The following is a 27,917-nucleotide window of genomic DNA, read 5'->3' as shown; positions in this document are numbered from 1 at the left end:
CTCTCAATTTTAGCACACTCATGCTCCATTCCTCACAAACTTGAACAAAATGCTACTAGGAACACTCAACAACCAGGTATGTCAGTTACAATTTTATTTTCCACAAGAGAAATAATCTTCTAATTTTTCATTCTTTTGTCATCACTGAAATTACTGGGCAAGAAAATAATTGAAAAATAAATATGAAGCAATATTAGACAACCAAAATGCATGAAAACAGGTAGTTATGAAAGATAGAACTGTTTAATGGGAAAAAGAAAGAAAGAAAATACTTTTATTGGTGTATGCAAGTGAGTTGAAATGAATAGGAAGCTAAAGTTACATTTGATCACATACATTTATTCTCAAGAATTGTTGTGGAATTGCACTTTAATGGACATTACTCATCAAGTCCACTGGATACATTATGTGCGTAGATTCAGTGCTGCTTTAGCTCTTTCATTCTGTTGAGTGCACTACCAGCTTTAAACCACTCAATCTGAGTCTCATTGAAGGTGTGGTTCAGTATTATTGTTTCTTGGCTCCCATTAGGATGTTTAATGATGCATTTCAGGGGCTGTTGGAGAAATTGGAGAAATATATATATATATATATATATATATTTGGACTTCCTATCATAAGTAATGCATTTTGTTAAGTCATCATTAACTGTGATGGTTTTTAGACATCTGCTATCCTCTAAAACATTTACCACAAAAATGTGAGAACATTTAGTTTCTGAATTTAAAATGCCATGATTTATTCCCTCATTTGATCGTTTAGCAAATCTTACCAAATATTGAATCCAAAATATACAAGGACCCAGGTACTGTACTAGACTTGACAGAACACTGCATTTCCCCTATGTAGGCCTCTTAAATTCAATATTTTACTTTAACCCGTTAATGTTAAGACACTCCAGCCAAGAAATGCTGCTCTTCCCCATTTTAACATCCCTGCAATGCTTCAAATCTCAACAGTGGTCTGGAATGCTCCTGCATCAAGGCTGAAGAACCTTAGAGAAGTACCACCTCCAAGTGGGTGTAGCTTCTTCAGCACATGAAGCATTGGCAAGTATTCAGTTTCCACTCTCAAAACTGGATTTGGGGGGAAAAAACTTACATTATTCCCCAAATACAATATGTATTCTTTACATTCATGTATAACAAACTATTTTGTAGAAAGAAAGAGGAAAAAAATACAGCTACAAGAGTGAAAAAATACTAGCCACCGTATATGAAAAGCAACCTATACATTTTGTCTATTTCTAAATATACTGGGGATATACAAAACACTTTGCTTTGTTTCAAACATGCAATTTTACAAAATTTCAAAATGTTCCATTTTGAATATGAAACTGCTTCTGAGGTGTTTAAAGCCCAAAACAGTATTGACACCTTTTCCAACCTGAGGTACTTCCAAAATGCATGGAATAGCTTGTCTTGAACTCAAAACACCAGTTTTATACTTTCAACAATAAAATTTTATCTTCCAAATATTTTGTACACTCTTCTAATTTCCTGTAGATTTGAATTCAAGTTTATTCACAGTATGATTATAATATTATTTATTCTTATTCTCTTCTATACTCTCCCTCTTATTGGTATTATTATGATTATCATTATTCTGTTGCTTTGCATGTACACTGAGAGCTTCTGCACCAGAGACAAATTCCTTGTTTGTCTAATTACACTTGGCCAAATAAAGTATTCAGTTTAATTTGATACATTGGATTTTTAATATGTAAAGTTCAGCAAAAAGTATTAATGTATTTTGAAATATATTGTTGCATATATCTGAACCCTGAAATACAGTAGTTCATGATAAAGAAGGTGCAAGAAAATGCAATGGAGGAGTAGTAGGGCTGAGAGCTGGGACCATTTACCTTTCCGGGGGCAAAATCTTTTAGACCCACAATGCTTAGCTTGTCCACAGGGTGGATCTTGTCATAATCAGCTGGATCAGCAAATGTTAGTGGCAAGAGTCCTTGCTTCTTCAAATTGGTTTCTGTTAAAATATTTAAATTTCATGTATTAGAATGTGCATTCCAGTAGACTATTGCAAAGAGCAAAACCTCAATGCTATTTGTGCATTTTGTAATATGCCTTGCATCTCATCATCACAAGTACCTTCAAATATTTATGAAACTGATTGCTTATCACCATTCCTATATTCCTTCAGCCTTGCATATGCATCTAATTTTGTAAAGCTGATAGGAATACTTATCAATTGTAACAGTATTTACTCCTAAGCAATTTTTTTTACCATATTTAAGTTGTTTTACATTTATACTACAATTAATAAGAATATGACCTCATTCTTACTTTGTCTTGAGATTTATTAGATTTTATTAATATTGCTTTTTCTCCATCTCCACCAATTCCCTGAAGATATACAAGAAACTCAAACTAAATATGAGTTCTATTATTCTGGTGAGAAAAATATATTAAACATCTAGTAGCCTTCTAGCAGCAGTAGTTTTGCAGGAAGTGGCGGTTTTACCATGAATCCTGGCAAAGCTTTTGACAATAATGGCCCTTCCTCCTAAATGTCGCGGCTCCAGAGCTGCATGTTCCCGACTTGAACCTTCTCCGTAATTTTCATCTCCAACAACAACCCATTTAACATTACTTTTCTGAAACAAACAAAATATTTATTCAATAGCATAAATACATAAATTATGCCAGGAAGCAAAGCAAAAGCTAAGTCTGTTACTCTATTGTTCTTTGAAAAAAATGGCAAGAACAACAATAAATGGTTGCATGTGAAAACTTACTTGAGAGCAATGAAAATGGGAAAAGCATACTGTACATCAGTTGCATAATGTTGGAGGGAGACTAGTAACTGGTAAATTTCCCCAAAACCATAAGTTGTCTTTCAAAAAAATCTTGTGTTCCCTCAGAGAAAGCATATCATACTGGTATATATTTCTTTTAAGGTACTGCCTGTTTTTCCTCTCACAAAGCCATCAAGATAGAATTACCCACAATGGTCTGTGAAGTTATAAAAAATGCTATCTGAATACCAGGATTGGGAAACCTCTGGCTGGTATTTCAGCAATACCATGGTCCTCTTGCAAAATTCTGACCAGATGTTCAGAGATATACAGCTTCCTCTACCTCTTCCATTTTTCAGACCAAGCTCTCAGGTTCTTAGGTTGCAAAGGCCTGGTACTAAGACACATCCTCGACTTCCAATCCTCTGGGGTGCAGGATCTTTCCAGATAACAGCATAGAGGGTTTTACCCTATCCCCTAACACATCTGGCCTGCTATAGAATACCTTAACAGGCTCTTGTGTCACATTTTATTTTCAGTTTCCTAACATCCTAAGAATAAATAAGTATTGGCAATGATTTATTTAATGTAAACACCAAGGAAAGACATTTTCATTCCCTTTTTAATTTTAAATTTTTTAATTTTATTTTAATATAAACAATCCATTTCCCATTAAACAGTATTTCATCTAGGTACAAATATTTTGTGCCAACAATTAAAATTTAAAATCATATTCATTATTTAATCTATTCTTAACTTGATTTCCAATACCTTAAATATCTGATACTATAACAATCCTCATCCTGATTTATTTAACTGTATTAATTATATTAACTATTAATATTTTCTATATTTTACAAGGTATTTTCATTCTCAAGTCTGAATGCATTTAAATGTGTCAATTACTCTACTGAAGTGAGCACAAGTGTAACTAAGAAAAACATAAACATAATAACAAAGTGCTCACAGCTAAGAGAAGGGGCAGAAAAGTTCTCATACTGAGTTAGACCCAATTTAATATTCTCTATTTTAAGTGACAGTTATTTTAGGTTTTCTGACATAGCCCTTTCCCAGTGTTTCCAAAAGCCATCTAAAAAACAGAGACATTCTAATGACTGTCAAAGTCTCAGATATACCCAGAACATTCACAGTTCTGGACTTCTGTTCTGAGCATATGGCCTCTGGCTCCCATAGGATCTGAATGGCTGTAATGAAAAACAGACTCTTTCTGCTGCTACACATATACACCGTGCCTAAAATACAATTACATTTCATAGCCTTACCTTGTAGTAACGGGCTGTGTCAGGAACAGGTCCAAACTCCTGTGTTAATGCATTTCTAACTGAGTTGGCCTTGTCATTTTCAATATTTATAGCTCCAATCAATAGATTGTTTGAAATGTTGTCCAGGTGCCCACGGAATTTGAGCCAGGGGCCTGCTGCTGAAATGTGGTCAGTTGTACATTTTCCTTTTACCTGAATGCAAGATAATTACAGACATTCAGTCTGCATAAAAAGAACATTTTGACAGCATCAAGCAATTTTTAGGACCCCAACATTTATTTTACCCTATGGATCATTACCTTGTAGCATGAAGCAGCTATACCATTGGGAGTATACATTTTCAGAAGGGTCATCCATTCATCCATGACAGGCAGGTTATAGACAAGGGATCAAACTAAATATGATACACTGGAGAAGGAAATGCAACCCTCTCCAATATTCTGCCAAGAAAACCAAATGGATATTCACAGCCAAGACAATGTAAACGTGATATGGAAGATGAGCCCACAAGATCAGATAGTATCCAACAAGCTACTGAGGAAGACAAGAGGGCAAGTACGAGTAGCAATTATGAAAGCCAAAAGAATGTGTAGTTTCTGATGTGTCAGAGACAAAAGAAAGTTCTTTGCTGTAAATATACTGTATATAAATAAAAAACCCACTGGTACACAGAACTTAGAACAGACAAACATGATGTCAGAGCAGAAACTCAAAATTCAACATTGATATTCAGGAACTCAGTAAACTGAAGCAGATGAGAACGGATCAATTCACATTATTAGAAGAACACCCAATCTTCTACAATGGATAAAGGAAAAAAACAGAAATGTGCTCAGATACAATCCCCACAAAATGACAAAATACTATCAGTTTACATCCAAGGCAAGCCAGCCAGCATTATAGTGGATCAAATCTATATTCTGATCACATATGCAGAGGAAATAAAAGCCGGATGATTCTATGGTAACTTGCAATGCTTTTTTGATGCAACACCATAATGGACACTCATTACAGGTATATTGGAATACTAACGTTGGAAATGAAACAGCATTAGGAATAATGGGAAAATGTGATTGTTGTATACAAACTGAAGCAAGAAACTTACTAATAGATTTCTTTCAAGACAACTAGACATTTGCTTTCTTTCAAGAACCTACAATACAACTTTACATATAGATATCACTGGATGAAAAACACCTACATCAAATTGACTATGTAAGGCACCAGGCTAGAACTCATGAGATTCTGAGTTCGAATCCCACTTTAGGCATGAAAGCCGGGTAGGTGATTTTGGGCCAGTCTGTCTCTCTTAGCCTAACCCATTTCACAGAGTAGTAGTTGTGTGGAAAACAGGAAGAGAAAGGAATATTAGGTATGTTTGCTGACTTGAATTTTTTATAAAAATAATAAATGTGGGATAAAAACAAATATATAATCTGCAAGTACTACTGTATTCAATCAGCAAAAAAGAAGATATGTTGCTGTGTCTTAGGCTATAAACTTCCATTTGCAAAATTACAACTTAAATTAATGAAAACAAACAGTCATACCAATGAGATAAGACCCAAGTAATACCGTATTTTTCAGAGTATAAGACGCACCTTTTTTCCTCTAAAGAGGTTGAAAATCTAGCATTTTTTGCCTCCTGAAGCCCCACTCCTTCACCAAAATGGCCGTGCATAGCCTTATGGAGGCTTACAGCTCCTGGGGGCTAGGGAGGGCAGAAATGAGCAAAAAATGGACTGTTTTTTGCCCCCCCCCCCATAGCCCCCAGCAGCACTTTATAAGCCTGCATAAGGCTATGCATGCAATTTTGACAAAAAAATAGATCGTTTTCATGAAAATGGGCTGTTTTTTGCTCATTTTTGCCCCTACCCCACTCCCAGGAGCACTCTGCAAGCCCCCCCAAGGCTATTCATGCCTTTTTTAAAAAACAAAGTGGCCCGTTTTTGCGAAAAACGGGCCATTTTGAGGAGGTTTGCAGAGGCCAACCCTCCCCCCCTTTTCGGAAAGCTGTTTAGTTGTGGTTGATGAGAATTACATTGATCAAATGCTGTCCCAGCAGAAAGAAAGTTTTAGGTGCTACAGGTTGTCAGCTATTTCCTTCTCCAGCACATGGATAAATGCACCTGGAAACACCTACCTACCCTCTCTCTCTCTCTCTCCCCCCCCCCACCTACTGTATTTCTCTCTCTCTCCCCTCTTATCTACCTATATACCTACCTACCTACTCTCTCTCTCCCCTACCTATCTACTGTATTTCTCTATATCTTTCTATTTCTCTCTCTCTATCCCTCTACCATCTACCTATCTACACACACTCTCTCTCTCCCTACCTACTGTATTTCTCTCTCTTTCTCTCCCTCTCTACCCCTCTATCTACCTACCTACTTTTTTTTTAAAAAAAGTGCCTCTTCAAAACCTGGGTGTGTCTTCTACTCTGGTGCATCTTATATTCTGAAAAATTCAGTATTTAATATGATTCTAGGGTGAAGATAAAACAGATTTAAATGGTTAGATTTGATAAGAATAAGAATGCCTGAAGAACACTAGACTGAAATTGTGGTATCAATAAAAATGAAGCAAACAAAAATATCCTGTAGTACAAGAAAGTGAAGTTGCTGCCTGCTAACATATTGCAAACAGGACATATTTTCAATGCTGAGGAAAGACAGAAAGCAAAAGGTGGTAGAAATAGAAGAAAAATTGTCCAATTGAATTCCAGAAAACAGCAAGAATTTCAATAAGCAATGCATTGAAACTGAGGATAAAAATCAAATGGAAAAGGCAAATGATTTAAAAAAATTGCAGAACCTTTTATACAATGGTTAGTGATTAGGAAACACAAAAGCTCAAATGAAAAACAAAGATGGCACAAATATATGGAAAACAAGAAAGTAAATAGTAAATATAAAAAAATAGCCATAGTACTTAGACTTATAGGCTTCACAGCCCTCTCTAAGCAGTTTACATGGTCAGCATATTTTCCCCAACAACCTGGGTCCTCATTTTACTGACCTCAGAAGGATGGCTGGCTGAGTCAACCTTGAGCAGAATCGAACTTCTGGAGTGAACAATGAGTAAACCTGCAGTACTGCATTCTAACCACTGTGCCATTATGGCTCCCCAAATTGATGATACAAAGACTTATTCGATTAGTCAAAGCAGTGGAAATTGAAGATAAATGGCTCTAAAAATATCACTATGCATAGAACTTCAGTAGTTAATGAACATCCAGCTGAATGGCTTAAAATTTTGCAACATACTGTAATCAAAGTGCTACTTGCAATTTGCAAGTAAAGATGGAAAACGTAGTATCGCCCAAGGCACTGGAAAGGATAAATTTATATATCAATTCCAGAAAAGAGCAGTGCTAAGCCATGTTCTAACTATGAAACAACTATACTTATCTCAGATACCAGTAAGATAATGTTGAAGATTTTACAATTCAGATTGGAACAAGCGCCAGATGTACAAGGTAGATTCAGAAGAGAAAGATCACATTGCAAACATTCTGTACATAATGGAAAAGGTAAGAAACTTTAAAAACGTTTTTGCTTCATTGATTGTATGTAGTCCACAACAAATTGTGGATAGCCATGGATATCATCAAGTGTTGTGTTATGTACTATGACATGTGTGGATGTATTATGACATAGAAGCAACAATTTGAAAGAAATACAGAGCAACTATGATTCAAAATTGGGAAGGAGAGCAATGTAGTTGTATAATGTCACTACATAATTTGACCAATACACTTTAGTTATTTTTGTTCCTTGCATTAGAAATGTTTTATAAGAGCCTATGTGAAACAGAAAGTTTAGATATTATCAAATAATTGCACAAAACAAAACTCTTCACATTTATCTGTTTGCCTCCGATTCTTACCTTTATGAGGATCAGCATATCTTCCAGGTCCTTGCCATCCCACTTGTCAAAGGGCTCAAGCAGTTGCAAACGCTGGCTAGTGACGCTCACATCCACATGTTGGCTACTACCATCCTTTGGAGGATACTGATAGGTATCCTGGCCTGGATCAAATTCCTAATAGAAAATAAGGAAAAGTGACTGTAATGTGGAAAGGAATATTATTTAGAAAGGAAAGGCAAACATTAAATGTTGGATGCACAATGTATCTTGTGTATATCAATAAGCCAAATAAAGACTTTTATCACTTGAATCATTTTGCTCTAGCATCCTCAAGTACTGTTTCACTCAAATAATTTTCTTTTCTCCCTCCCTTTATTGAAAGCTTGAATTATTACTCTTCACCCATCTCACTTCAATGTCATATCATTGTTCATGGGGATTACAACCTGTAAGGTATCTATGTAGTATTTTGTGTTTTATACAGCTGTACTTAAGTAAGTGCTACATAGTTAGCCTACCTACGAAATAAACAAAATTATATTGCCATACCTCTAGTCAATGGAACTCTGTAGGGTAGCCAGAAAATTTAATAATAATAATAAACAATCAAAATACATTAAAAAGAATCAAGCTGAGGCTCTTAAAAATAGTTCCTTACCAATACACCATACACACATACGTATGTGTACACCACCCATATATACACAGCTCCATTAAAGTCCTCATCTCAGTGCCAGGGAGAAAAACCAGGTTTATAGCTTTTCCAAAAGCCAACAGGGTCATAGCCATCCAAATCACTGGAAGGAGGCTGTTCATTAGGGAATCACCATGACAAAGAAGACATGCTTCCCAGGGAATTTCTGAAGATTAAGAAAAAATAAGTACCAATTTTGGCAATTCATCAGCATCAGGTGGCTCAAGCTTAAACTTCTTTCCATCTGCTCCTGTCAGTAAGTCAACCTCCGGATTAAACTTCAAAGTGCCACCAAGTGCCAGGGCTGTTACTATCTGGAAAAGGCAATCCATTATGAGTAAAAAAAAAAAAAAAAGGTTGCTTCATTTCTCTTTTTATTTGCAAGTAATAAGCATTTTTGTAACCATCATCCACTATTCCAACTAAAACCCTGACATTGTATGGAGAGAAATACCTGATTGGGGAAAGCTACTTGTAGCATGAAGTTCAAGTATTGGATGAGCAAAAATTGGAATATAGGTCCAGAGTTGAATAAATAATCTTAATTAAGTAAAGGCCTCTGAGAAAAAGAGGCAATTGAAATACATTCTTTCTCTAATACAGGTAGTCCCCAGTAGTTTATTCAGTGCTGGTTCAGTGCTGAACAAATGATGGTCATGACCAGTCATCAGAATTTCAGATTTCCAAGGGGCTTACAGTCATATGATCTTGATCTGTGTGCCTAAGAATTGGCTTCCCCAGCAGGAAAGATTGAAAGTCTCTAATGTAAGTCTCCCCCCTGCTTGTGCATCTTCATCAGCCCTTCTGCACTAGCACCAGCCATTTACATACCCTCATCCTTCCTGGCACAGCTTTCCTGACATGCATGGCACCTCGTCCACACTCCCCAACCCAATGATGTGATATGAATGCAATGTCACACCAGACATTTGCACATCATCCCTGACTCATGCAGCACTTTTCACAGATTTTTCCCATCCCACTGGACAATTCTCACACATTGTCAGCCCTCCCAAGCAAGCCAGACAGGAAATATAACCAGATGAGCTACTTCTGCTTTACTGAAAGGCTATATTCTCAGAGTCTTTGCAAGACTGAAAGTACTGTACCACTATTTCTTTTATAGCCTGAGAACTTAATGGGGGGAACCCCTTCTGAGCCTTTATATCCTGCCATCTTGCAGCTGCAGGCTACATCCTTTTATATGACTTTTTCCTAAACAGCTTATCTTCCATCTCTTCCATTGCCACATATTATTACATGCACCGACTTGCACCTTCCCAACGTGCACATTTCTCGTACACACCCTTGATCCCTTTCCAACTCCGTGCTTTTCAGCATCCCTTCACATCTTTCCTGCCATGCGTAGCATCATGCACTCTTCCCAACCTTAGCAGCCCCCATCTCCATACACCCTCCTGACCCACACAGCACCTGATGTACACCCCCTCATGCAGCCTTCCTTTCTACACAGTGGCTCTTATGCACTCCCTCACACCCTTGAGTACCCTTCCCCAACCCACACGTCTTACACAGAGATTCTGACTCTCCCAGCATTTCTTATGAATCCTCCCCAACCTTCCTTGCATCTTCCCCTTGCTATGCTTCTGTAGTATGGGACTTGCAACTTCCTGTCGGCTTCCCCACTGACTTTGGTTGTGGGAAGCAAGAAATTGTCTTGCCTAACGTCCATGGAATTCAGTTAACTACAGCAACTGAGACTCAGGGATTGCCATCACAAAATGATGCAGTTGTGCTTAGCAACAGAAATTCTGGTCCCAACTGCTGTCGTAAGTCAATGACTAGCTGTACACACAATGGGTTTGTATGGTTTTATCTTATTGTGATGTGTGAAACTATGCTAAGCAATTTGTGTTATACACCTGTCATATACTATACCTCTGGAGAAGTTACAAATGCATGTGTCTCAGGGTTGGCATCATTACGACCAGTAAAATTTCTGTTATAGGATGTAACAATTGTATTCTTTTCACCTTTTTTAGTATCTTTTCTGCAAAGGAAGAAAGTTTGCCCAATGATTAAAAAGTTTATCCTGCCATAAGGGTATGAGCAAGTTATTGTTAATGTCCTAAAATGTATGTTACTTCAAACTAATGCTCCTAAAAATTCATAGAAAAAATCCTATTGTATATAAAAGCTGAGTAATTGGAACAAAAATAATCTACTCAAATAAAACATTGTCTATAGAATGATGTAAATTAACAAAACCCACACAAAACCCATAGGAAGTCCTCATACTCAAAATCAAAGGGATGTTACAATCTCATCAACTCACATCTTTTCACAATAGCTTATATTAGAAAATACATAATTTTGTTATCAATCTAAACTTTTGCTGATAATTATGGTATCATGAAACTGAGATGAAAATATTCATAAAGTGGAAAGTGCAACATATATGTATGGTTATACCTATCAAAACTGCTCACAGAATCAAATTATTAGTAGCAGCCATAATTTAAAAAGAAATGAGTTAATTGTAAACTACTTTGAGGAGGAGGCTATTCAGGATGTACACACAAATACCAGGTAATTTGAAATACAGGTAATTCTCAACTTACAACCATTCAATTAGTGACTGAAGTTACAACAGCACTGAAAAAGTGGCCTTCTGATCAGTTTTCACACTTAAGATCACTGCAGCATCCCCATAGTCATGTGATCAAAATTTGGGCAACCAGCATACATTTATGACAGCTGTATTGTCCCAGGGTTATGTGATCACCATTTGTAACCTTCCCAACCAACTTCTGACAAGCAAAGCCAATATCAAGAGTAATAGCACCGCTCCATAGAGTTCAAAGTAAAAATCATTCCTCAACTACTGTAACTTACGTTTGGTTGCTTAGCAATTGTTGAAAGTTGCTACAAACCCCCTGCACTGAAGTTACTTATGACCCAGTTCCAAAGCTTCTTTGGCCACCACCACCCCCTATGGTAATGCATCTTGGATAACCAGCAAGCATTTACAGCCATCTGCAGCACTCTGGGATCACATGACTGCAATCATGACATTTGTGCCAAAAAAAAACCAACAGCATTTACTTGTGTTTTTTTGGGGGGGGAATGCCTCTTTAATGAATGGGCTTGTTTAATGACCACAAATCCACTTAAGGAACACAGTGATTTGCTTAACAACCAGCATAAAAAAGTCTTGAAATTGGGCTAGTCATGTGTGTGATTCACTTTAGGACTTACGATTGTAATGGCTCCATAGACTCCATTATAGTTGGAAATCAAGGCCTACCTACATAACTTTATATATGGATTTGTATCACATCCAAAATTGGATTTCTCTATTCTGAAAGTACTTTCATTTTACAAGACATTCCAAATTAGAATATGTTTTAACAACATAGGACTGAATTTAATATAGGCTGTAACCTTATTTGATTATTTACACTAGGATGTTTGCCTCAGAGTTTAATAGCAACTTTTAAAGTTATTCTTAATTAACTAATGACATACTGAAAATTTATAGTTTAGCAACCACAATTGTCCTCATTTAGCAACTGTCATTGGTTCTGACAAAACAATCACTAAACAAGGATCTTTGGTTGCTGCTGCTTCATTTAGATAAAGTTCTATGGGGCAGTAACACCAGTATTACTCTCACTCCAGTGTGTGTTGCAACCAGGCAAAGGCATTTGGTTGTAAGTGTGTACATTGATTGGAAAATGATTTTTTACTACTGTTTATTATTATTTATTATAGTTATAATTGTAAATAATCACTTAACAAGTCAGTTGTGAAACAAAGAATACTTGACATTTTTATAAGTTTCTTGTTTATTCAATTTTATTTATTCCTTTTTTAGTTCTGTTTATGTATTTTCTTTAGTTTGTCTAATAAAAAATAAAATACTTCTTTGGGGAAAATCAACGTAGTTTCTCCATATATGTAACATCTTACCTGTCCCACTGGCCTATGCAGGGCCCACATGCATTAGCAAGAACCACTCCACCAACATCACGCAAGATTTTTGACTGAAGGAGACAGAAAACAGAATTAGACAGCAGCCGAGGTGCTGGTCTTCAACCTGATTTTTTTTAAAGCATACTCCAACTCCAAAGAGGAAAAAGAATACTTACATATCCATCTCTTTCAATTGTGGCCCGTATCTGCTCTGAACCGGGTGTAATAGTGAACTGAGACTTGCACTTAATACCGTGACTTAGTGCTTGTTTTGCCACTGCTGCAGAGCGCCCCATATCCTCATAGCTTGAATTAGTGCAGCTGCCAATCAGACCTATGCAGACAGAACAGAGAAGAAATATCACTATCAGATTCTTTTAAACTTTACCCTACTGAAAATACTTTTTCTTCCACTGAATCCATAGTTTTTGCATGGCTCTAGCATTTTAGAGTGAGATTAGGGGAAAACCGCCAGCATTCTGTCATATCAATTTGAATTAAATGGCACAAACTACTACTTAAGAATAAAATGGAGACTTATAGTGAATACTTTCATTTTCCAAACAGTTTAGTTAAATAACTTTATTAAATCATTTTGAATATATAATCACAACAGGACCATTAACTATAATAAACAATGCAAAACAGGTAAAAGTATTATATATTACAATAAGTCAATATTATTTTTTCCAGATATTGGCATTGCAAAATACATTATGTAAAAAATGTTTAAATGGAAAAGAAATGTTAATGGACTGCTAAGGCGGCGAGGAAAGCTACCTTAAAAAGAAAAGAGTCAGCCACATAAAATCCTACTCACCAACTCGAATATCCAATGGCCATCCCTTTTTTTCTGCCACAGAGCCAATCTCTTCTATTGTGTGCGCCAGATCTGGAGTAAAAGGCCCATTGATAAGGGGTTTCAACTTTAGGAAAGAAAAATGTAAGCAAATATTTGAGAATATTCTAAAGACCACTATAAGAACACAATTGGTTTTTGTAATACATCAATGCATGAATTGAATCAGGATATGGCATAGTTTAAAAATATTCTTACACAGGCTTCTCAGCAACAAAGATAAGGAAAAAATGAACAGACATAGCAGAGTCCAGCTCCCCTTCTAAACTTCTGTTATTTCTCTAGCTTTCTTCAGAAGCTACAAGAATGATTTACCTCGCTGAGATTAATTTCAATTAGCTGATCATAAGAACAGCCAGGATCAGGTTTCAAATGCTCTTGGAATTCATCTGCCACATTAGCAATTTCTGAAAATAGAAAAAGAAGAGGATAGATTAGAAAGAGAAAAACTTATTATGATCCCTTGTGAAGAAAGAACAATTAATTTTTCTAAAATTACCGAACAGGACTCTGCCGCATCCAAAGTATGTTTGTACCAAAACATGCAAGCTAATACCAAGTACACTAATATAGGTTAGTTCTTGACTTACAACTCCAACTGTGACCAGAATTTCAATCATAAGTTGTGACAGTCAAAATTTGAGGCACCAATATAATTAGATACAATTATTTTGACCATTTTGGTGGCACTCATTAAGCAAATCACAGGATCAGAAGTCCAAATCAATTCTGACTGGGAGGGTTTTGTTTTTTTTGGCAAACACCCAAAATGCAGACATGGGACTGGGGGGGGAGGCAACATTTTATGAGGGCCAGAAGGGCTTTATGGGCCATAAACAGAGGTGGGTTTCTGTCGGTTCACCCCGGATCAGGCGAACTAATAGTGGCTGTGTCGGGAGGCTCTGCCCAGCCGCCCAGACACTTCTGCACATATACAGAAGCATTGCACGAGTGCACGTGCGAACTGGTAGTAAAATAAATTGAAGCCCACCACTGGCCATAAAGCACTCTTTCCAAGGTTATTCTAACTTCAGATGGTTGTTAAATGGCTAGTTAAAAGTTGAGGACAACCTGTAGGGGTAATCCAAATCTTGACCAAATTAAATAAATTGATATAAAGGACAATCACATAATAAATGCAAACCTGAAAATTAAATTATCTTCGCACTTTCCAATCTCTTCAAATATTTTTCAGACTTTCTGCAATTATACAAAAAATACAAGTACTTCTTGTTTAACAACTGCCTTGTATAAATGCCCAATTGCAGTTACAATGGTAATGAAACAGTAACTTTGCGACAATCCTCACATTTATGACATTTGCATGTCTGTAAAGCAAAGAAAAGCTGAATTAAGCTCATAAGCATAGTCCCTATTTCATTTAGCAACCATTTTGCTTAACAACTGAGTTGCAGGTTCCAGCAATACTTGCTAAATGAGGACTACATGTGTGTAGGCATTATTATACCACTATCCGAACTGTTGAATATTCATTTTTCATCACCATCATCTCTATGAAGCAATTGTTAAATTTTTATCTTTGTTTTAACTTTAACTTTATCTCTGTTTCGTAGGAGGGAGAATAGTGAAAACAAATAACAGCCTTCGGTAAAATCTGACCACTCATCAAAGATCTTACCAGCACGCCCAGTCTTGGATAAATATGTCTTCATACGGTGATTGTAAGGGAAGATTGAAGTAGTTGCACCAATCTCTGCTCCCATATTACAGATAGTTGCCATTCCTGGGGTTGAAAGACATTCAGACAAGTGAAATTGGAACCCAGAGTAAATACCATTCATAAATTAGTTTACTCACAAAACCTCTTTTATAAAAAGATAGGCGGTAAGTAGCATTTTATGTATTTTAGTTAAAAGCAGTAACTCTTAAGGCCAAAATAGTTGAATTCCATCTCTGATTCTTTACAGTAATTTCTCTTCCTAGTCATGACTGGTCCCTCAGGACTAAATTTATATTTAAGTATTATAAAACATTTATTTTCCTGGACAGAATATCTCCAATTGTTAACAAATGAAACCAAAATACCATTGATATTCTCCAAATGTATTAAGATTCTCTCAAGTCAATAGTTCAATGACAGTTCTGAACTCTTCTTGGTCATTCAAGTTTGATGCAACTCAGCTTTATAAGTATTTTCTAACAGATATAATAAAGGGCCAGCATACAGCAGCATTTCTCATAACACTGCTGTTCCAAATGGCTTAATAGCTGTCAAGTATTCATAATTACAAAACGTATGTATTTTATCCAGTGAAATATCACACTGTAACACCCGTAATAGTCCATCATCAATGATCAAACATTTATTTTCATTAATATGAAATAGTTGTTCCTTACCTGTACAAGAGATGGAATCGACACCTGGCCCATGATATTCTATGATGGCTCCTGTACCACCTTTCACAGTAAGTATACCAGCCACTTTAAGGATCACATCTTTTGGAGAAGTCCAGCCTGATAGCTTACCAGTTAATTTTACTCCAATCACCTGAAAACCACCAATGAAAAGAGATTACATCACTTACATGTAAGTAAAAATTCAGTTCCTCAAATCTTTTATGCAATATTTTAGAGTAATTGGAAATACAGAAATAAGATACTCTTGAGATTTAAAAAAATCAATTACTATTAAGGGCCTCATATGTTTAGCACAGTGGTCAGTAAGAATAGGAAAACTTCAGAATTGCCCCATCATAGCAGCATATTTAGCAATGTAGCATCTCCACTTTTAAAAAATACTTTTCATTTGCTGAATGAAGAAACATTTTTATTCTTCTTTAATTTACCTTTGGACATTTAAGCTCCCAGGGGATTCCTGCCATGACATCAACTGCATCAGCACCACCAACTCCAATACAGATTCCACCCAATCCACCACCATTGGGAGTATGGGAATCGGTGCCAATAAGCATAACACCAGGATAGGCGTAGTTCTCCAGAATAATCTGAGACAAACAGTACAATGTTTTTAAGCAAAGATGAACAAACTAACACTTTAAAATGTTTTAAACTTCTAGTACAAAAGTGGGACCAAAATTGCAGTGTTTGTTATAATATTTTTTTTAAATTAAAACCAAGTTAATCATAGAATAAACTTAACAAGTAATAAGATTGCACCATCCCTTTCCAATTTGGGCTTCCGAGAGATATGGGGACTTCCAAATTCCCCAGCTAGCCTGATGAAACTTTGGGAATTAAAGGTCATACATCTGGACGACATCCAGTCATTGGAAAGACTCTACTTTTCCTAATTCCTTGCAATCTTAAATTGTTTAGTTATAGTAATCCTCAAAAAAATAGTAGGGGTAAAAAATAACTAATTTAGAAGTAAAATCCAGGGAAACTTTATTTACCTGACATATGCACATCACAAACCTGTTCCTACAGAGTAACATCAAGTAATCAAGAGATACCACTAGAGACACTAGTAACCCACAGTGAATGAACAGTAACTTCATCTTGCTAACATTCAGCCCCAGCCTGTTCTACCCCATTCAGTGTCTCACAACATTCAGAGACACTGGATCAGCACATAGATAGCATTACTTAAATATACACCCAAGGTGGTGATGTACAGTTGAGCACCATCAGCATATTGATGATACCAAACTCCAAATCATTTGATGACTTCTCCCAGTGACTTTATACAGAAGTCAGGGAAAAGGGAATTAATATTTGTAAAGGAGAGGCTGCCTGGCAGAACTCTCATCCCCACAATCAAATAACTTATCTATTGTGGAAGGAGCAAAACTATTGCAACATGGCTCCTCAGAGCAACAACCTTTCTTGTAGTCCAGAAGGGTACCATGTTGAGGATACTGAAGGCTGCTGAAAGGTCCAATAGGACCAAGAGGTGCTTATCCACCTCCAATCCAGGTCACAACAGAGATAATATATCAGAGAGACTAATACTATCTCAGGCCCATGTCTTGGCCGCACTGGAAAGATCCAGATAATCTGATTCTAGAATGTGCTACAGCTGAACTCCAAACATATTGTTTTTTCCAAAAGGAAGATTAGAGACAGAGCAATACTTAATCAATGTAGATGTAACTACCATGATCTCCTTAATGGATACTAAATGATCTCCTTAATGGATACTAAATCACTTCCCAGAAACAATGTGTCACTGTTCTCCTAAAGAGCCAGAAGGGGTAGGAATCAAGCCCACAAATGGCCTAACTCTATCCAACAAACATTTAATATAACAAGCTCTGACTTATAAAAATATCATTTTAATTTGTGGATAAGAAAAATCTACAGTCCTTCAAAATATTGGTTTTCAATCATTCATCTCAGTAGAAAAAAAATACATAATGAACTTAGACAAATTCCCCGATTAGGGAATTTGATTTGAAAGATTAAAAAACAGCACTATATTTTAAGAGATTGGTGCCACTCATAGAATTATAATGAAATTCTACGTAATTAATTAGTTATCGTATTTTTCAAAGTATAAGGTGCACCTTTTTTCCTCAAAAAAGAGGCTGAAAATCTGGGTGCATCTTATACACTGAATACAGCATTTTTTGCCTCCTGAAACCTCGCCCCTTCACCAAAATGGCCATGCATTGCTGGTAGGAGGCTTTCAGAGAGCTCCTGGGGGCTGGGGAGAGCAGAAATGAGCAAAACATGAGCCACTTTTTGCTCAATTTTGTACCCCCCCCCCAGCCCCCAGGAGCACTCTATAAGCTTCCTAAAGGCTATCCAAGCCTTTTTGACAAAAAACTGGCCCTTTTTTGCTCGTTTTTGCCCTACCCCCAGGAGCATTCTGGCTATCCATGCCCTTTTTGGGGGGGGGGGAAACGGGTCCGTTTTTGGGAGGTTTGCAGACTACAAAAACTTTTTTTTTAATTTGCCTCTTTAAAACCTTGGTGTGTTTTATACTCTGGTACGTCTTATACTCCGAAAAATACAGTACTTTCCTGACTTTTTGATCTCTTTAAACAGCAGCTAGGGAATTTTCTGAAGTTGGGGCTGAAGTTACTGTCAATCAATATTCAGAATAATGAGTATCCAATTTAATACAAATTAACTTCCTTTGTCTCTAACCTTGCCTAGTTTTCCCTTAACAAAGAAAATGTTTACCTGGTGAATAATTCCTGATCCTGGTTTCCAGAAACCCACTCCATATTTGGCACCTGCTGTGGCTAGGAAGTTGTATACTTCTTGATTGATATCCTATTTATGTGTACAAAATTAAACTATGTTCGTTAAATATATTCATTTGAGCAGCACTGGCTTAACTATTTAAGAAAATCCAAGTTACAGTTTCAATTGCATGCACTTTTATTATTATTTTAAGAGTTTCTCTTCAGAACTATTTACATAAGACAACAAAGTGATACCAAAATGCTGCACTGGCAAGCATTGTAGATTCATCAGGGGTTTTCAAATTCTCAGAATGCCTGATCAAAGACAAAGCTCTACTGATTTTGTGGTTTTGTTGATAACAAAAGTGGTTTGCCGCTGCTTTCTTTCAGGATGTCTTTTTCAACTTTCCAGCCTAATCCATAATGCGGATTCCCTATCCAGGTACTAGCCATTAATAAGCCATCATAGATTATTAGAATAAAGCTTTCTCCTCCTGTAATGAACTGATGTTTACTCATCAAAATATCTTCTTATTAAATACAATAGAAAGGAGGATGTGCGTTCTTAGGGAAGAAGCAAAATAAAGCAGTAATCTGTATGTTAAATCTTGGACATCTATTGAGACAGAATTTAGCAATGAAAGGATTTTCCTCTACAAGGGACTTGCTGAAGCTTTTAAAATGATATTTACAACAACTCAAGGGACTTAACCAGAACAGATTACGTTCACATGGTATGATTAGATGCAATGTCATTGCTCATTCATCCTAAGTTATTATGTGCCAAATATTATGTGCTACCTTAAAGTGCAGCTGAAATTTTTATTCTATTGCCTTGGAACAGACAAAAAGAGGAAAGAGTTTCAAAACTTTCAAAGAAGTTCAACTGACTAGCATTAGAATTCAGAAAGCAAAGTCCATAGAGGTATATAATTAAAAAATGTAAATTAACTATCAAAAGCATGCCAAATAGACAATTCTTGAACAGCAATTGACTAGAGAACACAGTTAGGATTTTATAGGATCAATTTGTTCTCTCTTTGGCCTTCTGCAAGATAATTCTCGAACACAAAGTCTGAGACAGGACAGGCTACAAGTTTATCTTTCAGGCCACAGTTCTCCAGAACAATTCATGTAAAGTAATTATTATCTTATAGTGCAGGAGTCAAAAGTAAGATGGGCTACATTTCATGGTAAATTTAAACCAATTATTTCACCGTAGGCTAAATTATTTTAACCTTTGCTCTTCGAAGATCTTTTTCGCCGCCTAGCTGAGCTTCAATAAGGTGATCACAGTGGATAGTTGAGGGCACTGCCACCTTAGGCAACCCACTACTGATGAACTGCAGCATGGCCATCTGGGCGGTGGCATCCTGCATAGCTACACGATCTGGTCGCAGACGTAGATATGTCTTGCCTCTCCCAATATCTTGATTGACAGGATCATCTAAATGGCCATATACAATCTTCTCTGACAATGTAAGGGGATGGTCCAGCCTGTTGGAAAGAAAAGGCAAGGAGCATATATTTCAACAAACATGTTATTCATATCGCATATTTTAAACGTAAGAATTTTAATGAGAGTCTTAAAAATTCTTCCTGTAACTGTGCAGCAATAACTGGTTAAATAATCATCACTGGAGACAAAGGCCTCATACTGTACAATCTAATGGCATTTCTGTGCCCATTTCTTTATTTCAGCTGTTATTAATATTACCATTGCTTAAATTCATACTTTAAATTGGAAACTCAACATCTGTCTATGGTTTATACTAGTAAGAAAGCAATAGATAAAGAAATAGCAATGTTTTGGAAAACCTGTACCCAAAATCAGACTAACTGGTTTCATTGATTCTTCTCTTGAGATATTATGCAGTATGCATTTTTGCCCAAATCTCATGAGAGAGTGCCATAGACTGGCCAATTCTATTTCACAGGGTTTCAGCTATTATTTAAACTTGTAATATTTATTTAGGTACCGTGTTTCCTAGAAAATAAGATCCAACCAGAAAACAAGCCCTGGCATGATTTCTCAGGATGCTCGTAATATAAGCCCTACCAAGATAAGCCCCAGTTAATATCGTCAGCCAGATGGATGCATTTAGTACATATATTTTCCTGAAAATAATACTACCAAATTGTAGAATTCTGCTTCTTCTGAATCTTCCATTGTTCAACTTCACTAAATGACCTGGGCTTTATCCACCATTTTCATATCCTGCCTAACTATAAACATTTGTATCTTATTTACTTTGGGTTGCATTTTTCTAAGCAAACATTCCAAAACAAAATACTGTTTCAGACTTTTCCTGCACCTATTTACGTTCCATTTTATAATACTCTCTTGGGCTACAAGAAGAAGAATAGTATATTATTTTCTAACAACTGTCCATCATAAAACTGTATGGTGACATTATCATAATGACAGTTATTTTAGACTGTCTCTCTAACATCCAACAACAGTACTTGCCCTTTTCACAACAAACACTGAATGATCTACTATTTTCACTGAGCTATTCACAACTCCAGAATCCTTTTCCTGATCGCTTATCACTTCCTAGGCCTGTTCGATAGATAGGTAATCAATGCACTTTACAACTGATTACTCTAAATTGCATTAACCATTTTCTTCTAACTTTCCCTCAAATTTAATTTTATTTACTAAGCATTGTGAAAATACTCTAACATCTTAGCAAGGAACTTTATTCCAATGCTACAAGATTTATCCTACATGCATGATAACTTTTAACAGCACGTTTCATCTAATTACCTAATAGGGTGATAAGGAAACTAACCTTGAATCCCTGAATCTTCTATGAAAAAAACTGGCATATTTTGGTCCTTTCAAATTAAAGCCAAGCAGATATATTACACAATGAAGCCTTCAGAAAACTACACACTTCTGTGTAATAACAGCTATATTGTCTTCATTCTTACCTTTTCCGAACAATGTTGATATTTTTTTCAAGCTGTTCATACTGTATATATTCATTAGGCTCAAACTGGCTCATGGCCACTTTGGACCGTTGACATAAGAAGGTAGATACATGGTACCTTCGAACTCCTTTACTTAACAGTTGCTGAACAGAACAAATAAGAAAGCAGTTAGCTAATATCATTGACAATTACATTTATACCTTCTGTGTATAAATATATAAATAAACTTCATCAGGACTTTTAAGTTTTTAGGAATTAAAAAGGTCTCTGCAGGGGACAGAAAGCTAGAAGTACCATTTTTGAACAATGTATTTATTTAGCGTATTTTTCAGACTATAAGATATACCAGTGTATAAGATGCACCAAGATTTCGAAGAGGTAAGTAAGAAAAAAAAGTTTTTGTCCTCCCTGGCCCCCAGGAGCACTCTGCAGACTTCAGGAGAGCTGGGGGAAAGCAAAAACGCCTCAGTTTTTGAAAAAAAAAAGGCCTGTTTTTCACATTTTTTGCAAAAGCAGGGGCATTTCTGCCTTCCCCCAGCCCTGGTGAAGCCTGCAGAGTGCTCCTAGGGGCCGGGGAGGACAAAAACACCCCCGTTTTTGTGAAAAATGGCCTGTTTTTCACAAAATTGGGATGCGAGGGCCAGGCTTTGGGAGGCCAAAAATGGCTGTATTTGGTATGTAAGATTCACCAACATTTCCACACTTTTATGGGGGGAAAGGTACGTCTTATACTCTGAAAAATACAATACGTTACTTTTTTATACTTATAGCACTTTGCTAAGGTGGTTCATTTTTCCATCCAATATCCAACAAAATAATGTCATAATGTCATGTTATGATCTCATCTCATTTGAAATAAAATTCTAACCTAATCATTTAAAGATTGGGCCTGTGATAAAATATGAGAGTTATAACTAAGAGAATGGTCTCCCGAATCAGACTTGACATGTTATTTGATGTCACTCTTGATCTATTTCCCACCAGAAACATTGGAAAATTGGATCTAATCCCTGTACTGGACTGGGTTTCCACTACTGCTCTGAAGCAATGAACCATGATTACAATTAAATGAGAGAACTTGAGAGAAATTAGAGCTAGTTTGATTGAGTCGTGAAGGGACAAGGCTAAAACCAGGAGACCATGAGTTTTAATTCCGCCTCAGGTACGAATGAACCAGTGTTTCACTCCCAATCCATGAAAGTTAGTATTTTAGATTAACAAAACCAATTTCCATTTTATACTATGTTTTCCCGAAAATATGACATGTCCTGATTATAAGGCCATGCCACATATTTCTGGTGGGCGAAAATATAAGTCCTCCCCCACAAATAAGCCCCCTGGACAATCCCCCCTCTCCGGCCAGGCAAAGCGCCGCTCACCAACCTAGTGGTATCCCAAAGGTGCCCTGCCAGTTTCCCCCGCGGAAACTGGCGGGGGAGCAAAGGTGATCACGTTGCTTGGCGCCTTCGGGATACTGCTAGGTTGGTGAGCGGCGCTGTGTCCAGCTGGAGAAGGGGGTTGCCAAGCAGCTGCTCTCTTGCGAGCAAGGTCCCAAAGAGCCAGGCACAGCCTCAGGGGTGAACGGCTGTGTTGCGCTGTCACAGCAGTGCAACACAGCAGCCATGAAGCGACCAAGCTCACGAACAGCCACCCAGCAAACCCCCTTTCCAGCTGGACACAGCGCCATTCACTGACCTAGGGGTATCACCAAGCCGCGTGAGTGGTTGTTTGCCGCTGCCAGGCTCCCGTGGCTTGGCGCCTTCAAAATGCCAGTTAATGGCACTCTTCATGGCTGGAGAGGGGGGTTGCGTGAGCAGCTGTTCTGCCTCCCAGCTTCACGATGCCATGGCCCAGCTCTCCCTGCAGAACCAGAGCACCTCTGCTGCCGCCGCCTGCTGCCATCCCAGCATGGCTTTTTAGGCGGCTTCCAAACCGAGTCTTCCAGCGGTGGCTGCTCTGGGCATACGCTCTATGGTTGTGGGCCAGCTGCCAGCAGAGCGTACTCCCAGAGCATACTAACATGCCCAGAGTGGCCACTGCCAGAAGACTCTGTTTGAACATCGCTGAAAAAAGCCATGCTGAGATGGTGGTGGGCAAGTGGCAGTGGAGGTGCTCTGGTTCTGCAGGGAGAGCTGGGCCAGGGCATCGTGAGGCTGGGAGGTGCGGGAGCAGAACATCCGCTTGTGCAACCCCCCTCTTCAGCCGTGCAGAACACCATTCACTGGCATTTTGAAGGCGTCAAGCCGCGGGAGCCGGGCGGTGGCAAACAGGCATTCACGCAGCTTGGCGATACCTCTAGGTCAGTGAATGGTGCTGTGTCCGGCTGGAAAGGGGTTTTCCGGGTGGCTGCTCGTGAGTGTGGTCCCTTCATGGCTGCTGTGTTGTGCTGCTGTGACAGCGCAACACAGCCGTTTGCCCCTGAGACTGTGCCCGGCTCTTTGGGAGCCCATTTGCAAGAGAGCAGCTGCCTGGCAACCCCAAAACAATAAGCCCTTCCCTGACAATAAAGCCCAAGCCATATTTTGTGGGTCAAAAGAAAATAAGACCCTGTCTTATTTTGGGGGGAACACGGTATTTATTAAGCATATTTATCTGACCACCTGTGTACCAGAATCACTAAAGAAAGTGAAAAGCAAAACCAAATTCAGAGTAAAGAAAAAACAGTAATAATTCTGGTTATATGCAGAGATGGATATCTGAAACCAACTAAAATGACCCTGTACTTATTTTAATACAAATTGCAAAGATTACTTTCTTATAGAAATAGTTTATATTTCTATTTATAGAAATAGTTTCTATTTACTATAACGAATATGGCATACTTAGAAAGCAATATTAATATTTAAATCACCAGGTTTCTATTTTTTATGATGCACAATATACTGTTTAATAGTAATAATTTAGATGATGATATCTGCCTATCTCAGGTCCTTGGGAAGCTCGATAGGTACAGTAGATAAAAATGCAAAATCCAGTCTAAACATCTGGCTAATTGTGTGATGAACCATACAATAACAATTTGTTAAATGAATATGCTGCACAACAATTTTAGATGGCTCAAAATTGTTAGAATATTTAAAATGAGGGGGGGGGGGGAGAAACCTTTAATACACAAAAACAGCCCAACACAGAAGAATAATGGAAATATAGAGTGCCAGTTTGGTGTAGTGGTGAAGGCAACAGGCTACAAAGCGGGAAACGGACTTCAGGTCCCACTTTAGCCATGAAAGGCAGTTGGATGACTTTGGGCCAATCACTCTCTCTCAGCCCAACCCATCTCACAGGATTGTTGTGGAGAAAATAGGAGGCAGGTATGTTGGGTATGTTCACAATCTTGAGGTATTTGTAAAAAATTTAAGGGCATGATATAAATAACTAATAAATAAAGACACCCACAAGGGAGGAGGAAGAAAGGAAGCATTATCATATCATTTTTATAAGTGACAGTAACACTAATTAATATAGGATAGTAGCTCTTTTCAGGGTTTTTTGGTAACTGTATACAACTTGATAAATCTCTTTTTATGCTTAGGAGATAAAAACAAAAAGTCAGGGAGAAGAATTTAATTCAAGTCTAATATAAAAAGCCATTAATATTTTAATCATCTGTTTATCCAATAGTAGCAAGTTCTGCCAAATTCAGAGATAATTCAGAAGAATTTATTCCCATAAAAGAGGTACTTATTCCAATATAAAAGTACAGGATGATATATTTACATAATAAATACTCTGAAGCCATGGTTTTCCAAGTTGACTAAACAGCATGCCTTAGTGTGAGATTATGAAAAAATTGAAAGAATTTCGTTTGTTTGTTTGTTTATTGGATTTATATGCCGCTCTTCTCCCAAAGGACTCAGGGTGGCGTACAACATAAAAAAACATGTTACCAAAGTTAAAAAGGAAATTAATTAAAGTATCCAAAAACAAACCCAATTAATATTAGCAATAAAATTTTAAAAATTAGATTAAAATTAACAATTAAATTAATAATTTATTTTGTACAAATGTGTTCCAAATTCTATATATACTCTATATATTATATAGTTGGTTTGGTCCAGTGGTTAAGGTATAAGGATAGAAAATAGGAAACCATGAGTTCTATTCCAGCCTTAGGCATGAAAGCCCTTTCTCAGCCCAACCCATCTCACAGGGCTGTTGTTGTGGAGAGGGAAAAAGAGGAAAAAGCATTATGTATGTTCACTGCCTTGAGTTAAAAATAAAAGCAATATAAAAATAAGCACATAAAAGAGCTGAATGATAAGTGTATCAAGTTTGCATAAGCAAAATGGGATCCAAATTGCTGCTTGAGAACTGTTTGAGAAATACCTGCTAAAGATTTCTCGTATTGCATCTCCTTAGTAGAAAAATTATGCTTGTAGAGTTCCTAAGTATGTTTGAAAAGGCTGTGACTTTATGCATATCAAGACATACTAATGACCCCTGCTCTAAAATGCCTTAAAATTGGGGATTTTCTTGCACAAAAGACAAAACACAGCAATATGCCACACTAACACCTGCACTTTTATTGCAAGTACTGCAATTCATTAGAAGGTTCAGAACAAAATCATTTGAATAGGGTAGGAATTGAATCTAGATGGCCTAATTATTTCAGTACTATAATACATGACATCATAGCAATATTCAGCATAATGACGTTAGGAATACTTAGCACTCTCACAATGACCTATGTTGCCTCGAAATGCAGGGCAGAATGTCAGTCACCTTGCCCTCACCTTGGCTGCAAGGGCAGAGAACTACCAGGCAGACAAGCAGTACAAAAAAGAGAGCAAAAGCTATTAATGCACATGCCGAGGAGAGAAGTTGATTTGCCGCTTTGCTAGGGAGCAAATATTACTCCATGCGCTCCAGAGAGCTGCAAGCAGGAGGAACATGCTGACCTACAGAGGAAGGAGAATGCTAAGAACCCACGAACAGAACAGCCGGACCCCCTTCGGCTGCCATCGTCGCCATCAGCTAGATGGGAGGCGCTCGCTTTTTACCTCGGATATATTAACCACCCGCCCTATCGCCACTTTGCTCACCTGTAACCGACTGACTAGGACATAATACGGCGCCATTTTGTTCACTGACAAAGATGAAGTCGCCTGACAATACCGTCACGCACCGACGTTTTATAAAAACGTGCTGATAGGCGGGGCTTTTTAAAAGGCCATCATCACGTTTTCCTTCCCAAGAACTCAAGAGACACAGTCTCCTTGGCCCTGGAAGTTATAATACATGTAGTTCCGGTGGGTTGAAAGATCAACAGGAAACAATTTTTAAAAATTCCGCAGTTGTCAATTATTATATAAAGAGACCTGAAAAACTTAGAGAAACTCATCTCCCTGGTTGGACAGGGCTACTACCGCTTTACATTGAACATTTTGTTTTTGTTTGTTTCAAACGCTGCCTATATAAAATAAAAACATTCAAGCGTTATTTTAAATTCAGTCTATTAGGCTCCGATTGCGGGTGAAGTATGGGCTTTATCATGAAAGGACTAGATAGTCTTTGAACTAAATTTGCAGCGGATCATCAGAATGAAAATCTGCTCCAAAGACACAGCAATACTGGCTTATCAGATACTAAAGAGAAATTAAATACCTTATGTAATGTGGGAGAGATAACAGGATAAATGAAAATCTAGATTCTAAAATTACGTATTTATGCCACTAGAAAAGCAAAGGCAGTTAATCTTGCGGCAAGGTACAGTTTTAATTTATACCTTCTCCTGACTTCAGTGGAGCTTATTCCCTAGTAAGTGGATTGTATTCTTAAAAGGCAACCTGATTAATTATGACAGTCCTGCAATTTGCAATGCAATCTGCAGTGCATTAAGTAAAACTACATTGACTGCAATTAACGTGAAAAGAGGGGAGTACTTGGTACATGAGAGAAACAGACACTATAAATTAAAGTTGGTAAAGGTAAAAGCTATAAAAGTGCGTAGAAAACGAAAAACGGAAAAATGTATAATTACCTAAGATTAACCTTTATTAAAATTCAGAGTGATGAGTAAATTATATGCTGCAACATATTTGTTATAAAATTAAGTAACGAGATTAGAAACCACAATAAATAGTAGAGCTTGTCGCATGTGATCAATCTGATTAATCTAGCTGAAGTGAACATCAGATTTTTTTACACGTTATTGTGCAGAATTTGTCACCTGTGTTATGACGTTAAAGTCATAAAAGTATGTAGTACAATTTGATACGGCACAAATAAGTTTTTGTGCATGCCTCTGTAAAATGATCAGAAAGCTTTTGAATGGATACACACGAGAGATCCTGCAATTAAGGGTTAGGGCTACTATAGGAGATCCGATTCCCCCTCACCACCCAAGTTTTTTTTAGGATTAAATAAAAATTCACTTACTCCTTTCAATGCAAGCCTAGCCTTTAACTGCATGCTGATTCCTAAAACTACGAATTACATGTCGACAGTTTGTTCTTTATTCCTTTCAAAT

General features: G+C 37.3%; 1 protein-coding gene across 2 annotated transcripts; it reads right to left on the bottom strand.

Moving 5' to 3' along the window:
• Positions 1-70: 70 nt before the first annotated feature.
• On the bottom strand, positions 71-27,902 carry ACO2 (aconitase 2). Of its 2 annotated transcripts, none has more exons than XM_032220749.1 (18): positions 27,827-27,902; positions 21,449-21,591; positions 19,750-20,008; positions 18,507-18,599; positions 16,205-16,363; positions 15,756-15,906; positions 15,037-15,141; positions 13,713-13,804; positions 13,359-13,464; positions 12,715-12,872; positions 12,536-12,609; positions 10,502-10,613; positions 8,794-8,916; positions 7,927-8,082; positions 4,039-4,230; positions 2,482-2,614; positions 1,865-1,986; positions 71-556 (listed from the first exon to the last, which is right to left on the bottom strand). In XM_032220749.1, exons 1-18 carry the CDS (start codon positions 27,857-27,859, stop codon positions 419-421), a joined length of 2,349 nt encoding a protein of 782 aa, XP_032076640.1. In that variant the 5' UTR covers positions 27,860-27,902; the 3' UTR covers positions 71-418. The 2 variants fall into 2 exon arrangements, with proteins under 2 accessions (XP_032076640.1, XP_032076639.1); XM_032220748.1 differs by lacking the exon at positions 27,827-27,902 and adding an exon at positions 26,491-26,593.
• Between the last annotated feature and the right edge of the window lie 15 nt (positions 27,903-27,917).

This window comes from Thamnophis elegans, chromosome 7 (genome assembly GCF_009769535.1).
Source record: "Thamnophis elegans isolate rThaEle1 chromosome 7, rThaEle1.pri, whole genome shotgun sequence".
Taxonomy (NCBI): domain Eukaryota; kingdom Metazoa; phylum Chordata; class Lepidosauria; order Squamata; family Colubridae; genus Thamnophis; species Thamnophis elegans.
The sequence above is the reverse complement of the archived record's forward strand: the minus strand, read 5'-3'. Positions and strand labels throughout refer to the sequence as shown.